The sequence below is a fragment of the Atractosteus spatula genome, chromosome 2 (assembly GCF_055471065.1).
Source record: "Atractosteus spatula isolate fAtrSpa1 chromosome 2, fAtrSpa1.hap1, whole genome shotgun sequence".
Taxonomy (NCBI): Eukaryota; Metazoa; Chordata; class Actinopteri; order Semionotiformes; family Lepisosteidae; genus Atractosteus; species Atractosteus spatula.
In genome coordinates this window covers 66,518,181-66,534,723 of record NC_142707.1, presented here as the reverse complement: position 1 = coordinate 66,534,723, position 16,543 = coordinate 66,518,181, and the positions used below count along the sequence as shown (strand labels likewise).

At 39.5% G+C, this 16,543-nt stretch overlaps 1 protein-coding gene across 3 annotated transcripts in view; it reads left to right on the top strand.

Annotated features, from left to right (window-relative positions):
- scaf8 (SR-related CTD-associated factor 8) overlaps positions 1 to 16,543 on the top strand; it is a 91,223-nt gene that overhangs the window by 18,342 nt on the left and 56,338 nt on the right. For 2 of the 3 annotated variants that reach the window (XM_088909429.1, XM_088909427.1), the window contains exons 3-16: positions 5,099 to 5,143; positions 5,832 to 5,993; positions 7,667 to 7,823; positions 8,474 to 8,604; positions 8,884 to 9,060; positions 10,591 to 10,670; positions 11,222 to 11,342; positions 11,854 to 11,985; positions 12,236 to 12,345; positions 13,164 to 13,357; positions 13,679 to 13,779; positions 13,985 to 14,098; positions 14,362 to 14,518; positions 15,858 to 15,988. In XM_088909429.1, the coding sequence (XP_088765555.1) occupies positions 5,099 to 5,143; positions 5,832 to 5,993; positions 7,667 to 7,823; positions 8,474 to 8,604; positions 8,884 to 9,060; positions 10,591 to 10,670; positions 11,222 to 11,342; positions 11,854 to 11,985; positions 12,236 to 12,345; positions 13,164 to 13,357; positions 13,679 to 13,779; positions 13,985 to 14,098; positions 14,362 to 14,518; positions 15,858 to 15,988 (1,812 nt within the window). The remainder of the gene's footprint in view (positions 1 to 5,098; positions 5,144 to 5,831; positions 5,994 to 7,666; positions 7,824 to 8,473; positions 8,605 to 8,883; positions 9,061 to 10,590; positions 10,671 to 11,221; positions 11,343 to 11,853; positions 11,986 to 12,235; positions 12,346 to 13,163; positions 13,358 to 13,678; positions 13,780 to 13,984; positions 14,099 to 14,361; positions 14,519 to 15,857; positions 15,989 to 16,543) is intronic. The other variant, XM_088909431.1, reaches the window with a different exon arrangement.

Here is a 16,543-nt window from a genome sequence, read left to right as displayed (position 1 = left end):
GTGAATCTAAAATTTTGTCCAGCTATCTCTTAAAAGTACCAACTGTCAGGAACAGGCCTCCCAGCCATGCACTCCTCTGTCCTATTTGAATTCCCTTTGAGTTGCTAATTGCCACCCTGTGTTCTTGTGTCACTACTGCATGTAAAATAGTCCAGTAGGTTGAAACTATTTATTCCCCTTGGGAATCTTTTATACTTGGATTAAATCTATTCTTGATCTCCTCTGTTCTCGACTATTGAGCTTTGTCTTCCTCAATCTGGCCGTATATAACAGTCATGTTACTCTTCTTTGGACTCTGAGATTAAATCTTTTTGGGGTATGGTGACAAAAACATAACACAGTATTTTAGTTCAGGTCTTACTAGTGCATTGTAGAGCTTAAGTATAGCTTCCTGGATTTAGATTCCACACTTTTTGAGTATGTACCCAAACATTTTAAGTCTCTTAATGTCTTCATGCCAGCATAGAAGGATCTATATAAACATACAGAACCCTATGTAATTATACTTTCTGCAGGACAGAAGTACCAAGGCAGTGTGTTTCGTGTATACTCATGTGATAATGTGAACTTATCAGTGTTGAATTCTATTTCTCAAATATCAGGCATCAAGTTCAAATCATCAGCAAATATGACTCGTTTGCTAGCCATATCAATCTAGATCGTTAATATTGATTAGGAAGAGCAGCAAGCCTAAAATGGATCCCTGTTGCACACTGATGCTCACATCTGTCCAGTTAAAGGTCATGCCCCTTAAAATAATATTCCGTTTCATGTGAACAAAACCAGTTGTCAATGTGTGTGCATATAGCACTTTGCCTTAAATTCCTATGGCTTCTAATTTGATAAATCAACCTTTTATGAGATTTTTTCTAGAAGTCTGTATCGTGTTATATGTTTCATTGTTATCCGCTGTTCCTGTTGCTCATTTGAAGAATTATAGTATGCTAATCACACATCTGTTTCTATTTCTTAACTCCCGTTGGTTTATTAAAATATCCTCATTTTCTACCTGTTCTTCTGATTTAGCTGTGTAATTTTCCGTGACTGTACTGGTAACAGAAGTGAGACATGTCTGTCCCCCTTTTCAAACTTGATGGTAACATTTCAGATGTTCCCATCTGTGGGAATTTTCCCATTTCTAATTGAAAGCTGCGATATTATAGTTTGCGTTGTACAAGTGACATCCTTCATTTCTTTAAGTATGACTGGGAAAATACAATGAGATCCTGGTGATTGTTTTTGTTTTTAACCATCCTAGCCACTCTCTACAAATTGTTTCTCAGTTATTTTTGGCAGTTGATGAAAAAACACCATAACAGTATTCCTTTCAAGAGAATGATATAATTATCATAGTTGCAATTTTTAAAGTTATTATAATGACAGAAGTGTTTCAAACCTTGATGACAATGAACATTTTGCTAAATTGAGATTATCATTTCACCACATATCAGTAATCTTTCTGTATTTTTTTCATTTAATGAAACAGACTGTACAGACTGTCACCTGTGGATCTACCAGGAAGTACTTTAGGGGGAACTGCAGTCCCAGTTTCTCAGACCAGTTATTAAATCTCGGCAACAAAATAAAATAATTGTAAAAATTTGTGATACCGTGAAATCAAATTTTTTTTTAAAGTACTCTATGACTGTAGTTCACACAAATTGCGACATGAAGAGGCCCTTACCTTGCAAGTGAGTTGCATTTGTCTGCAAAACCGCCCCAAAGTCGCAAGCAATATTTCTTTTGGAGTAAAAGAGATGTATTCACAAGCCTGCTTCTTTACATATTTAATAAGGCCACATCCTGTCACCGGCCGGTTTTATTCTGAATCACAGACAAAAATTTCTAGGTATTTGAAGCACCATATTCTATTTTGTTATGTAAATTGGAGGTTTTAAAAGTTAATGTGTACATTTGACTTTAATTGTGGTTTGAAATGCACTCATCAATGCCGATTCTTCCTAACCCCAAAATATAAAAATAGCGTTCCAGTTCCCCTTTAAGTACCATATGTACACACAAAATTAAACCAAGTGTGTCGCACCTGTTCTCGCCAGATCACTGTAAGAGGCTACCAAGTAACTGCTCTAACAACTGTAATCTCGGTTACTGTAAACTGTAATCTCCATCAATCAATCTGTTGCTGTAACAATGAGATCTGGCAGAAAATCAGTCCCATCTGAATGTCTTCAACAACTGGTACAGAGTGTATTAGATAAGATAAGATCACTTTATTAGCCATATACAATTTCTTGCATTAGGAATTTGTCTTTTTGCATGCCCCAGCTTGCTCTCCATGAGACACACAGACAGAGAGAAGCTTGGGGTCAGAGTGCAGGGTCAGCCATTGTACAGTGCCCCTGGAGCAGTTGGGGTTCAGAGCCTTGCTCAGGGGCCCAATGGAATAGGATTCCTCTGCCGGCTGTGGGATTTGAACCGGCAACCTTCCAGCCACAGGCGCAGATCCTTAGCCACAGAGCCACCACTCCGCCCCTTTAATTTTATTTGTTGATATTAGACCCCAATCCTCACGTCACCTCCTCTCTCAGTCCTGGAGAACTTCTGCCTTAGGTCTTGGCATTGTATGTGTTTGCTCTCCCAGCCTTTTGACCTCGCTTCCTTGAATGCCTTTTTTTGGATTCCACTCAAGTGGCTTTGGATTTTGTTTCTCTCGTCTCGACCTCGTCTCTCGGATCTTCCTGTTATTTCCCGGCTACGAACCCTGCTACGTTCCAGATTACTCCTCTGGATTGTGATTAGTTGTGCTTTCACTCTGAAACTGCTCTCCAGATAAGAACACTACTACTACTCCTTTTGACTTTTCCCTTGGATGGAATTTCCACGTGCTTTTGCTACTACTGCCAGCTCCCTTTTTTGTGTGCGCTTGGGGCTTCACCATGCACTAGGGTTTTTCTGCCTGTCTCTGATCACTGCTCTCCTTCAAGTAAGAACAGTACCATTACAAAGTGAGGTTGTTTTTTACAACTTGATACCGGGACAATCACACCGCCCAGTGTTTCCCAAGAAATAGTAACAGCCTTTAGCCACAGCACATGCTGGGAGACATCACCACAAATGCAAATATCATCAAGTAGGTCGCCGCATCGGCTGCAAAATTGTCACCTGAAGAGGGCTCCACAGGCAAAACGTTGTGTTTCTTTTCTTCTCTATTCACCATGGAATAAACCTTTACTTGTTCCTAAATCTAATCATGATGGGTTTATTTACTCATGTGAAATGTGGGTTATCAGAAAGCAAAAACACAGGTATGTGAACATTCAGGCTAATTAAAAGTCTGAAAGAGGAGTGTGTATTACGTGAATGATTGTTAATAGAATATTCACTTTCCTAAATGATTGTCGCTATAATAATGACATTGCAAGTTCTCATATAACCAGATTGTCCCAGTCCTAGTATATATACAGCTGAAGTGTGATTACTCGTATGCAGTTCTTATTTTGCCCAGAGCTACAGTTTTTTCATATTTTTACCTGTGTTAGGTTAGGCCCCTAATTACTATCAAAAATGAAATATGCACTTCTTTACAACACAAAGGAATTTTTCAATCGTACACCTTTTCTAGTAATGTGGCATTATGGTGGACCTAATCAATGAGTGTAGGGTTGTGGAAACTGGTTTTTGGACAGTGTTGGATATATTCTGACATCAGGGTCGAAACAGTTTTTCTCCGTTTGGCTAGGTCGAGCATTGGACCATTGCAACATTACAACCTGAAATGAACAATAGTCTGCGTGTTCGTGGTTCCCCTCCAAATATTCAATACCTTGTGCCTTGTTAATTGCCAGGCTGTTCAAAAATGTATTGGTGGATAATCCAGCTGTTTTTCTCAAATTGCTGCATGAATTAATTTGTATGGTTTAATTTTCTTTAAAATATATTTAAGAAGGCCCTACTATTGTTTTTGTTGTACACAATTTATTCTCATCACTGATCACTACCAAGATAATGAAAGATCACAATTTTTTGTACTTTGTCATTGTACCTATTTGTGCTTCACATTTTTTGTGTGTTTTTACTAAAACTAGTTTGAGTTCATTCTATGTTCTGCATGACTATACCTAGTGGAAATAATAAATAGTTCATTGCTGTATTTTTTGTAGTTTGTTGATTGTTATGGTAAATTGTAAAATTAAGAATGAAGGCAGTAGCCTTACTACCGGGTTGCCTGATCTTGCCAGATCTGAAAAGCTAAGCAAGACTGGGCCTGGTCAGCCCAAGGAAGATCGGGTTGCTGCTGTTAGTGGTATTGGTGGACCAGTAGGTGATGCTCGTCTCTCTGGACCAGAATTTCCAAACCAATGTCCCAGTACGGCGGTCAGGGATGCATGAATCTAGCAGGACTGTCCTTCGTTTGAAAAGATAAATTGAGATATTGGCTCATTGGGTTCTCTCCTATGTGTAAAGCACTTTGGGATGAAATGCAGTATATGCAATGCCCGCCATAATTTATACCATAACTGGAAATCCTTCAATAACATTTTTGAACCCATTTTACCTTAAATTAAGTTAAAATAAGTTTGCCCTTTAGAACTGTCGCATTACAGACTGCCCGTCCAAAAAGAGATTGTGGGAAAGAACCTCTATAGTCTTAAAACAACAAAAACATGCCTTTGTGTCAGTGGTAAAAGAAGGAAATTTTGAATGTCTTTTTCCTAGATCACTATATTTGAGCTCCAGATAACACTCAAGAATGATTGCAGTGATAACAGATCAGTTGTGGCTCACGCTGTCCATACAGTTATATTTAGCAGCTATGACAACTCTATTGCATTTTTAGCCTCGTTAGGTATAACTGTACCCTATATAGTGACAGAGTTATTACTTGGTGAAATGAATATATTGTCAGTCACATTCCCTTGGAAGAGCTGGAGTATGTGGTAACAGTGAAACAATTGGAACCTTCTGCTGTTTCCTCACATTATTTTTAAACACTTTTTGTGTAAGTCCGTTTCCTTAAACGGCGAAATGGAGAGAGATGTCTGCCAAGTCCTGTGCACTTCTGTGTGCGCCTTTCAAAATACCACCTTTAATGAGCTGTGGTTATAGAAAGTTTTTCATTTTCTTTTCTCTCTTTCAGTTCTACAAGCATGTTGTGCAGAGTGTGGAGAAGTTCATTCAGAAAGTAAGTTGCTCTGACAAAATTCTCTATATTTGACTCTTACTGCCAGTTCCATTTAGTTTATTTAGAGTATTCAAAGGATTACAATCAACACAATTTGTAATTTTTGTCATCTGATATTTTAGATATTAGTGGATGTGTAATGTACTTATATTGTAATACCTGTATTGTTACTGCTGTCATTTTGTTCCTAGAATAGCATAAATAATAATTAAGGTATTCAACGTGTTACTTACAGCAATAGTTTACAACCTTGGTGTTTTTGTTAAGGTTAAATTTAAATCTTTTTGCTTGAGGTGTAATCCTAATATGCAGTTTTAATTTTTCATTCAAGTAGATATTTAGTGTCCTCCCTGTTTTTGACACACATTGTGTCTTGTGTGAAGCTTGCTCATAAAAAAAAGTATTATTTTTTAATTATTTTAGTATTTTTATAATTTTGTTTGGTGTGACTTCTTAATAAAGCTTAAAAGGAAGCTGCTCATATGATAACAGCCTTTTGGAAACCAAGCTACTTTGGCAGCTGCAAATGTTTGACCTATGATAGCTTTTTATTTTTCATTGTTTTATTGATTTAATCTTACGGACTCTGCAGACCAGATGTTTCTAGTTTATCCTATGCAGTGCATAGTCCAACACCTTTCAGTTAATTCAGGTATCACAAATAATCTCTTACTTATTCTCTCGACAGTGCAAGCCGGAGTATAAGGTTCCAGGGCTGTATGTCATCGACTCCATTGTCCGACAGTCACGGCATCAGTTTGGTCAGGAGAAGGATGTGTTTGCTCCACGGTTCAGCAAAAATATCATCAACACCTTCCAGAATTTATATCGATGCCCTGCTGATGACAAGGTACTTCCGAATTGAAAAAATCATACTGTTTTAGGATCAGACCATTCCTGATCTTGGATCACAGGGTGTAGTGGCAAGGGCTTAAGAGTGAGAGATAGAGGGCTTCTGGACTTGTTTACAAGGTGAGGTGGTAGAGGCAGAGTGATGCTACTGAAGTTTTGGGGCTTTAGTTTTTGGTGTGCTTCTTTATCTTACATTTTATTGATAGCTCAAAATAAGGCTGTGTTCAAAAAAAGTTTCACAGCTGTTCCAGGCTTGTACCTTCTCCCTTAAGCATGTCTTTCAAACGTTAATTTAAGAATAAAGTAACTTTAAAAGTTTATTTGTGGTTTTGCAACATCATTTTTTTCCCAACAGAGGTGATACTGGGAGATTTTGTATAAATATGGCCCCTGAGCTTTATAAAAGTGGTGTGCACATTAACCTAGGAGGTGAAGTAGTAGCTTATAATGAGACATCATTCTGCCCATTCTTAAAAATCTGAAAATAGTATAAATGATGTTGAAGGAACAGTGGTCTTGAAGATACCACTGGTTATGGAAATACGCAGAATCACAGAAATATGTTGCCTGCTTGTGCTCAGTGAATATATCCCAAATGATACCATTATCCAAACATGTAAACACTCACACATACTGTTCTGAGATTCCCTTGTTTTCATTTTAGCTACTTTTTTGCATTTCATTTTTATTAACATCCTGACTATGTTTCAATGCATTGGATTTGCAAAATGTGACCAAATCCTTGAGCACAGTGCTACATTCATGCAAATACATTTCTTCAACTCCTCTTTACAAGTTTGTGAAGTTATTTGTACCCCCATTCCACCCACACTGACATACATAAATGTTCCTTACAGTACCCCACTTTTTAGTTGGAAGTGACCTTTTTTAGCCTATGCATGAACATGTATAAAATAGTCATGATATTTACAAAATAAAACCATATAAGCGGATTGCTCTGTGGCTAAGGATCTGCGCCTGTGGCTGGAAGATTGCCGGTTCAGTTCCCGCGGCAGAGGAATCCTACTCTGTTGGGCCCCTCAGCAAGGCCCTTAACCCCAACTGCTCCAGGGGCGACATATAAATGGCTGACCCTGCGCTCTGACCCCAAGCTTCTCTCTCCCCGTCTGTATGTCTCATGGAGAGCAAGCTTCGAAATAGAGAAGATTATTCTGCTCAAGATCAATCACTTTGCTTCTAAGCACTGTCAGTGGTCTAAGAGTCAATTGGATACTTCCCTGAAATTACCGTATTTGTGAAATGAAGGGCCATGCACAAATTTCAGTAAATATGATGAGACCAGGAGGATGCCGCACGAGAACAAAGTGATAATAAGCATGAAACCCTGGTGGGTTTGAATGAACATGCCATGCTTGTTCTTTAGGGGTCTAATGTAAACATTCTGCAACTCAGAATTTGAGTTTGTTGGATTGGTCATTGATATAGTAGCACAACAGCCACATTTCTCCATGTCTGTAACAACATCTAAAACCAGAAAAACAGTAAATGTCAAAGTCATTGAACTTTGGTTTGACTTTGTCATCTTTCTTAGTACAGTGCTCAGATACTTGATGTTGAGACGGCACAGGTGCAGAGTTAAGCATTTTCAGTATAAAACCATCACACATACTGCTGAGAACTTTAAAAACCTCTCTTTTGTGTCTTGTGTAGAGTAAGATTGTCAGGGTGTTGAATCTGTGGCAGAAGAACAATGTTTTCAAGAGTGACATTATTCAGCCACTGTTGGACATGGCAGCAGGACTCCCACCTCCCAGTGTCACCCCTGTCATCGCCAGCACTGCAGCCCCCGTCAACAACGCCACTCCAGGTGAGCCCAGACCAGGGAGCCACGGCGCTCTCACGGGCGCAGAGAGGCAGGGAAAAGCTCTTGTCGTGTTAAACCCTTCCCCCTGTTTTTCTGATGTTGACAGCAAGCAGTTCAGCCTAATTCCTTCACAGTTACTGGCAGGTGAATGAAAAATAAACTTGCACGCTGATGGGAATCCAGCAGGTGAAATTGCGGTTAATCCCCTTCCTCCATTTTCTGGTGTTTTACTGACACCTAGTGGTCATGGCTTGTAATATTCATTGTATACTTGTCATACAATGCATTGATGCAGTTTTCATCTGTTTGTTATACAAGTCTTAAAATTAAATGTATATTGCTTTTACAAGATAAAAGCATTGTGATAATTACAGGTTATCTTCTGAGCCACCATTTAGTTCTCACATTTATCTCTTAAGACTGCAACTTGAGATGTTCACATTAAAGCAAATTGACATTCATTTAAAGCTTGATATTAGTGTCACTTTTATTCTGATGTTTACAGACATGCCGTGTCCATGGGCTGTAGTGGCAAAACTATGTGCATGATGTAGCTCTTAAATTTGTAAAACGGCAAAAAAAAAACATTCGTGTTCAACATATATTTATACATATGTTCCTTTCTCGCACTAAAACTTTCCCCTCCTGTACAGGAACTCCAGTAACCCCTGCAACCCCAGCTAACATTGTACAGAATCTGCCAGACTCCTGGGCTTCTCAGATATCCAATACAGACACAATTGCTGCTGTGGCGCAGATTCTGCAAAGTCCTCAGGGTCAACAGGTGAGTAGTGTGTAGGTCAGTTTGTTTCCAGTGTTGTATCTCTCTCCCAGTACCTTCCTTACAACTACACAGATGTTTAAATCCACTTTTGTCAGCTATGTATTAATTTTCCATTTAATAATGCTTTATTTTGTGTTAATATTTAGGAAGTGACTTACTCAAAACTGGTAATTACTTAAAACTATGATGAAACCTAGAGTTTTTTTTTCTTGAGGAGTACAGTATATAATCTTGTTAGTCTTCTTGCCTGTTGTGCATAATTCTTTCTTATATCCGTAGCTCCAGCAGTTAGTGCAGAGTCTGCAGATGCAGCAGCAGAAGCCCCAGCCCTCGATACTCCAGGCTTTGGACGCTGGACTTGTAGTTCAGCTCCAGGCCCTCACAGCACAACTCACGGCAGCGGCCGCGGCAGCCAATACTCTCAATCCGCTGGAACAGAGGGTTTCATTCAACAAGGTGAGAAAGGGGGCCTGTGGGCCTTACTCCTGGGGTGCGGCAAGCTAGTTTGTACAGGAGAGTAAGGTGTCAACCTCTGCATTATTCAACCCTATTCTGAATGTGCAAGTTTCTTATTAGTGTATAGTGATGCACACACACTAAAAATAACAACGATAGAGACTTTCCACATAAGTAAAGCTTAAAATATTAACTTCAGTTTGCTTTATAATTAAGATTTGTTGTTTGTGCCATTTAAAAGATACAGACTTTATATCCCATTGAATCCCTTTATATACCCAACCCAAGCAAAATGAAATCTATGTGAGGAAGTGACTCTCACTGTTCACCAGTCATCTAATTAATTCACCACTTTGTGAATCTATGTGCAGGTGTCAAAGGCTCTAACAACCACTCGTGGCAGGTCAGCTGAAACCCATATGCTTGCCATCGCTGGCCTGCCACACATACACTTACACGTGTGGTAAACTAAACATTGGAGAATGAGAATAACCTTTTCATTTATTTACACGTACTGTTTATGAAAATGTCCTACACCTATACCTATACCCATACTGTTCAGTAATTAAACAATAAAATACACAGTAAATAATACATTTATTTGGGTTCGTCCTTGACCTGACTGCAATGCTACAATTCTCAGTGAAAAGTGTAAGATGGTATGCAGTTTTCCAAGCGGGGTTGAAGTGTAAAATAGAGCCCTAATGGTGAGCCTCTGTGCTAACTCCGTGCTATTCATCTGCAGGAGGAACTGCTTGCTCTTTATGTTTCTAACGTAAACTTTCCATAGCTCTAAAAAGTTGAGTCTTGCATAGCATGGGGATTGGGATACTACCTTAAGAATTTTCCACCTATTATGAAGCTGCAGATTTCTTTTCTCTAAAATATTGAAATGTAAATATCTTAAAGCATCACAGCCACCCATGTCTTGCTTCAGGTTTATTTCCTGACTTTTAAATTTGGTGGCCAGTGCTCACAGTGTCCTACTAGGTTCAGATTCTCTGTTGAAAGCCCTATGGAAATTAAGCTAACAAAATAGGAATTCAAGGTCTTTAGCAAAACACACAGGTCGCTTTTGTTAAATCTTACCAGGAAAATGTCTGTTTTCATACCATTCACACAATGCAGACAACCCAACATGTATGCTTTGAAAACGTTAGTCAGTTTCATAATTTTTCGCTGCTGTTTTCTATACAGTAGAACTTTGCAGTTCATGTTTTTGTGGTTTGCTGAGCTATTTATTCACATTCAGCTTTTTGTTGCCTCCTTTTAGGTTTTTTATTAGTGCATTGTGGATCTTTTGCAAATTTTCAAAATCAGAACACCCCTTGAGCGGTTATGTCCTTTAATACTTTGTACTGTTAATCGTGAATACTTGAATCATGTCCTGTTATACCAACCTTAGTTTGATATGTGCAGTTCTGTACTGTAAAGTTCTGTGTAATGATGGAGTATCAGTTCTGCACAATAATGTTGAATGTCTTAATATTGAGTTAGCAGATGTAAAGGGCTTGTCTTTATCTTTTCTAGAAGCTATTGGACCAGTTTGATTTTGGGGAGGAGTCTGAACATACTGAAGAATCTAAAAAGGAAGCGCCTACATCTCAGATGTAAGGATGGGTTGTACAGTTACCAAGTTCTGTCAAGCTGGCACTGAACTTACCCATACGTAACACATGCTTGCTCAATAAAGAGTCCACTGATGTTGCACAAAATTATTTCTGCTGTTAGGTATAAGTACAGTTATGTTCATTCCTTGTATTTATTAAAATAAATGCAGTTTTAGGATCAAGAAATGAGACTAGATATTGTGGCATTAACACCTACATCCCTACACCTACAAACTGACAGCTTGCCATTTTTATGTTTTTTTGTGATTGTTTCTTAGATCTTGTTTGTCTAACGTGTAATTGTGTCTAATGTCTAAGCATATCTGTGATTTCCTTCTGGAGATGATTATGTATTCAACACTAAATTCCTCTATTCCTGTGGATGAGGATATCACTTGTGGAGGGGTTAAGTTGTGGAGGAATAAAAAGGTTTGCAAAAGTACAGTTGTGCCTCTCTGCTTTATCATTTACTGATGACAGAAAATGTAACCTAACCTTTTAACTGCAGTGATCAAGGCGTACTCAAGTGTGCTGTCGCTCTTGTCTTCCAGCCCCATTGTCTCAGAGTCCATAAACACCTCCCTTTTCCATCAGCTGGCTGAGCAGCTGCAGCAGCAGAACCTGGAGCAGCTGCAGAAACAGCTGCTGGAGCACCAGCAGCAACAACAGAAGGTAAACATCGCTGCCCCCATCTGAAACTCCTTTAAATCAAATGGCAGGCAGGATGAAGGGTTCGTTGGCAGCCCTTTCCACAACAGTGTATTTCAAGTCCTTGAAACAGTACTTTCTGTTTTAAAATTTAGAAATGATTAAGCCTTTCTGAAAGTGTACACTTTGAAAAGTGTTGATAAAATGAACATTAGTGAATGATTAGTAGATGGAGGCAGGCAGGAGAAAGCATGGGATTTCTGCTGCCGTTGTGCATTTCGCATTGCTTATTGTTTTCGGTCGGAGCCCACCTCTGACTAGTATTGTCACATCTCATAATCTGTGATGTTCATTATTCCAGTTGCTTGTTTTATTTTTCACAATCAATATGAAGTTGATAATAGATATTGTTCTGATCACTAGATCTTTTTTTCAGGTGTTAACAAAGTTTAAAAGTTTCAATGCATGAATTGTATTTCATTAGTTGCTTGTGTTGCGGTTGAGAGCTGTAACTTAAGTGGGGTTTTTTCCCCAGACTATTTCTCTGGAGAGCCAGGAAGGCATGTTTGGGTCAGAGAATTCGGCATCACCATCCCAGGGAAGCAGTCAACAACAGCTCCAAGAGGTAGACGCCAAACTTGATGATTCAATGGATAACCAACAGCAGGCAAGTTCCCTCACGTGTAAGACGTACATCAGAACTCCAGCTCTGTAAGGCATTGTTAGAAGTCTATTTTACAGTAAAGGGATACTTTTTTTTAATCTTGTTAAAATGAAATTATTTAAAACTATTTATTATATCTAACTTAGAAAAAAACTGAGCTTTTTTCAGTACTATTTTTACCAATGAAGGAATATTAATAACAATTTTGCGGCACCGAAGTATTATTATATCAGCTTCTTATTCTTTTAAACAGGATATGGATCTTGACGAAGGGCAAGACCTGGTCGATGGTGAGATTTTTGAACAAGAAGACAAAAGGGCTGTGAACACAAGGTCAAGAACACGATCAAAATCCCGGTCAAGGTGAGATAAATACAAATCTAAAGGAAATCGTGCCACTTGCTCTTCACCGGAAAGCCTATAGGGATATAGATTAACACATTAAAAAAGGCACAAGTTCCAAGGTCTGGACGTTGCAAGTTTGTACCTGAGCTGAGGCACTAGCTGACTGCTGCACTGTCACTGGAGTTACCCAGGTTGGTGGCACGCAGTTTGGCTCAGTGCCCCTGGAACAGTCGGGATGAGTCAGTCTTCTCACTCCGGCTACTTCCTGCCCTTTGAAGGCTTGTGAAGACATCGCTGAGGGAGGTAGCACTGACACTATGTGTCATCGACTTCCCTGCAGAGCTAGTACCAAGCCAAACAAAGTGAATGGCTCGAGGCTGGCAGGTCAGGGGTTCTTGTCTATGCTTCCTTATTCTCCCTGTCTGGGTACAGGAAAGATGTTTTTGAGCCAAGATGTAAAGAAGCTGTATGGGGAGAAAAGGCAAAGTTCAGTTGTAATTAAATATAGTATTTGTGGTTCTACATAACTAACGTATAAGTATTTTTTTAATATATGAATGCATTTTTCCCTAAAACTATATTTTAAATTTTACAGTGTATTAGCCAGTGAGGGGAAAATATTTTTCCCCCAGAAATATTTTTTGTTACAGTGTTAGTTATAAAAAATAACGTTCAATATTGAACTATGCTATGTGCACTAATGCACTGAGGAATGATTTATTTGGATCAATCCAGTATTTATCAACGCCACGTGGACTACTCTCTGAACCCCAGGCCACATCTGTCACGCTGTACTGTAGTCATTCGCCGCGCGTGTGCATCTGTTAAATCCGCAGGTCCCCAAGAAAAAGACGGTCAAGATCCCGGTCTGGCTCACGGAAACGCAAACACCGGAAGCGATCGCGCTCCCGATCGCGGGAACGGAAGAGGAAGTCCTCGCGATCCTACTCCAGCGAGCGCAGGGCTCGGGAGCGAGAGAAGGAACGACAGAAAAAAGGACTGCCTCCCATCCGCTCTAAAACACTAAGCGGTGAGAACGCAGTTCACATGGCAGAAACTGCATTGCTGTGACTCGGAAGCTGTTCTGCTCTGCATTGGGAGTGAATGCAGAGAATCTCCAATGAAGGGGAAGAATTTTGCTGAAGAATTTCATCAAACTATCCTAAAATGAATTAAGTTTAAAAAGTGTGGTTCAAGTTTTCTGACTACTATTGGTTTTTGAGGCATTTTGCTTAGAGGAAGAAAACACTTGATAATATTAAAACCACAGAGTGTTCAAATTGTAAATCAGTATCTATTCAGACATGATGGTGCGATACAAAGTGTTGAAACATGTAATTCATTTTTGCAGTTTGCAGTACTACTCTATGGGTGGGACAAGTAGATAAGAAGGCCACACAGCAAGACCTAACCAACTTGTTTGAGGAATTTGGACAGATTGAATCCATAAATGTAAGTACAAGTTGTGGATATGAATTTTTTCACTGTGACATTTTCTCCATTCTCCTGTTAATTTAGATTTCAGTGTCAGCATCATTTCTGAATAAGACTTGCATTATTCTAATGCAAATCCTAGTTTGCCGTGCAGTCTGATGTGTAAGAACACACTAGAATACATGCCGAGTACTGAATGCTTTTCCTCCGAATCTTTTCCTAGATGATACCTCCCAGAGGATGTGCGTATATTTGCATGGTTCACAGACAGGATGCGTACCGTGCCCGCCAGAAGCTCAGTACTGGTTCTTACAAAATTGGCTCCAAGGTCATTAAGGTAAATTAATGAGTGAAATTATTTTTTGTTTCTTTGCCCAGTATGTTAATGGCAGCCATTGTAAATCGAACACCATTGTAAGTGAGAGTGTTGACAGATTATTACTTGTGATTTTAGACCATACCCAGGGAGCTAAACTTGGAATTTTAATTGTCTTCAAGTGTAGTTGATTTTGAATGTACAAAAGAGACCCATTCTAAATACAGCATTGATAATAATAAGAAGAATTAATTGCTATAATTGGAATGGATCTATCTTTTCAGATTGCGTGGGCTTTGAACAAGGGGGTGAAGCAGGAGTACAAGCAGTTCTGGGATGTAGATCTTGGTGTGACCTACATACCCTGGGAGAAGGTCAAGGTGGATGACCTGGATGGCTTTGCAGAAGGAGGAATGATCGACCAGGACACTGTCAACAGTGGTACGCTGCCAGTAGCCTTTGACTAAGAAGTTAGTTCTTTTAAATGTACAGGAACAAGTAATAGGTTTATTCCATGCTGAAAAGAGAAGAGATAAAACACAACGTTTCGGCCGTGGAGCCTTCTTCAGGTGTGAGGAACTTGAAGAAGGCTCCACGGCTGAAACGTGTTTTCTCTCTTCTTTTTTCAGCATGGAATAAACCTATTACTTGTTCCTTTGCAGCCTACGAATGCTGACGCAGCTACCCGCCTGAACTATTTCAAATATATACTTATCTCACTGTCCTATGACATTTAGAATTTCAAAAGTGCACATTTACTGACAATCTCAAGAATTGGAGTGAAGAAGTTACTTTGGTTTTAAGGACACAACTGGCATGACAGTATTAATCTCTGAAGGGCTGAAGTAAATTTTTTCCCAAGAAAAAAAACAAACCTTTCTTTACTGAAAAGACTTCTTTCATTCTGAAATGAGTCAGTTTCTCTTTTTTTTTACTTGGTACTGACATTTTTTGAAAGGCACGAGTATTCTGCTATTCTAAGCAAATGAAGGCAAAAATTATAAAAAAGTAATGTAAATATTAACTTGTGTTAAAGCAAATCAGTTGTATGCTTCTTTTGCCTTGACAGGCAGTGATGGTTCTTTTGTTCAAAACGTGAACTTAAGTTTTGGGAATAAAATGTTTGTGCAGATGTCCTGTCGTCATGTTGTGTGAAATATTGATTTACCTATTCCAGCCTGGTAATCCAGCGTGTGGAAAATCCTGAAACTACAGACACCATCGTAAATGAAAGACTGTTGACATTAGACCTGACATAAGTGTGTGATTTTAGACCATACCCAGGAAGCTAATGTCTTCATTTTAATCGTGTTCAAGTTTAGTTGATTTTGGAGGCTCAGACATAATTAATGATAAATGCAGTCCATTAATTTATTTCTGTGGGACATGCGACACTGAGTTCCAAAGGTAACAGCACAAAGGGGCACTGAGCCTATTGGAACAGAGTCGGGATAAGTCAGTCTTCTCACCCCAGCTACTTCCTGCCCTTTGAAGGCTTGTGAAGACATCACTGAGGGAGGTAGCACTGACACTATGTGTCATCGACTTCCCTGCAGAGCTAGTACCAAGCCAAACAAAGTGAATGGCTCGAGGCTGGCAGGTCAGAGGTTGGCATCTAAAGGTTTTAAGAAAAAGAAAATGTTTTTCCCTCATTGTGTTACCAGTTTAAAAGTAAGACTAATAATGAATAAGCTGATAAGGTCTTGCATGCCTCGGCCCCGATTTGTTCAGTCGTCGCCATTCTGACTCTGAAGATATTTCATGGTGGCTGTTTCTCTAGAGTGGGAGGCCGCGAAGTGCGCGGAGGCGTCCAAGGAGAGCCAGGGCCAGAGTGCGAGTGCGGACACCAGCTCCGTGGTCAGCACGCAGCCAGATGCCTTCACGCAGCCGGTCGCCATGCTGCCCGTTCAGGTCAGTGCTCTCCCAGCTCTTCCCGGGACCGGCTCGGGTGGCTGCTGGAATCACTTGATTTGATAGGTAACCTGGAACACATAAGATCAACACTTCACGACGAGCCTGTTATCAGTGTTTGTTAGTTGTATTATTTCAGATGCGTGTGAAAACAGTGCGTTACTGAATGGGTAACTAGCAAATGCATTTAGAATGTTTTCCTGTCCGGAAAAGCAAGCGCTATGGAATTCTTCCGGATTATTTGAAGTTTTGTGACTGTTTAAGGAGCGTAGTTAATTGCACATCTAAAGTGTCATTATTAAAGTAATAGAGCAATAGTTGCTTGAAGCTCTCCTGTTGCTGTGCTGTTTTAGTGTGACTTCTCAGTGCATCAGATACGAGGTTCCACCTGTCCAGGTGTATTGTGTGGAATTATTCCTTTTTCTCGTTTTGTGATCTTCTCCTCCTCAGCTTAAAGTAGGTTTACTTCAGGTTTAGTTGTATAATGGGCACGCCTTCCTTGGTGTTGGTGTTTACTGCCCCAAAAATATCTTTCCAGCTCTCGAAGTGCAAGCT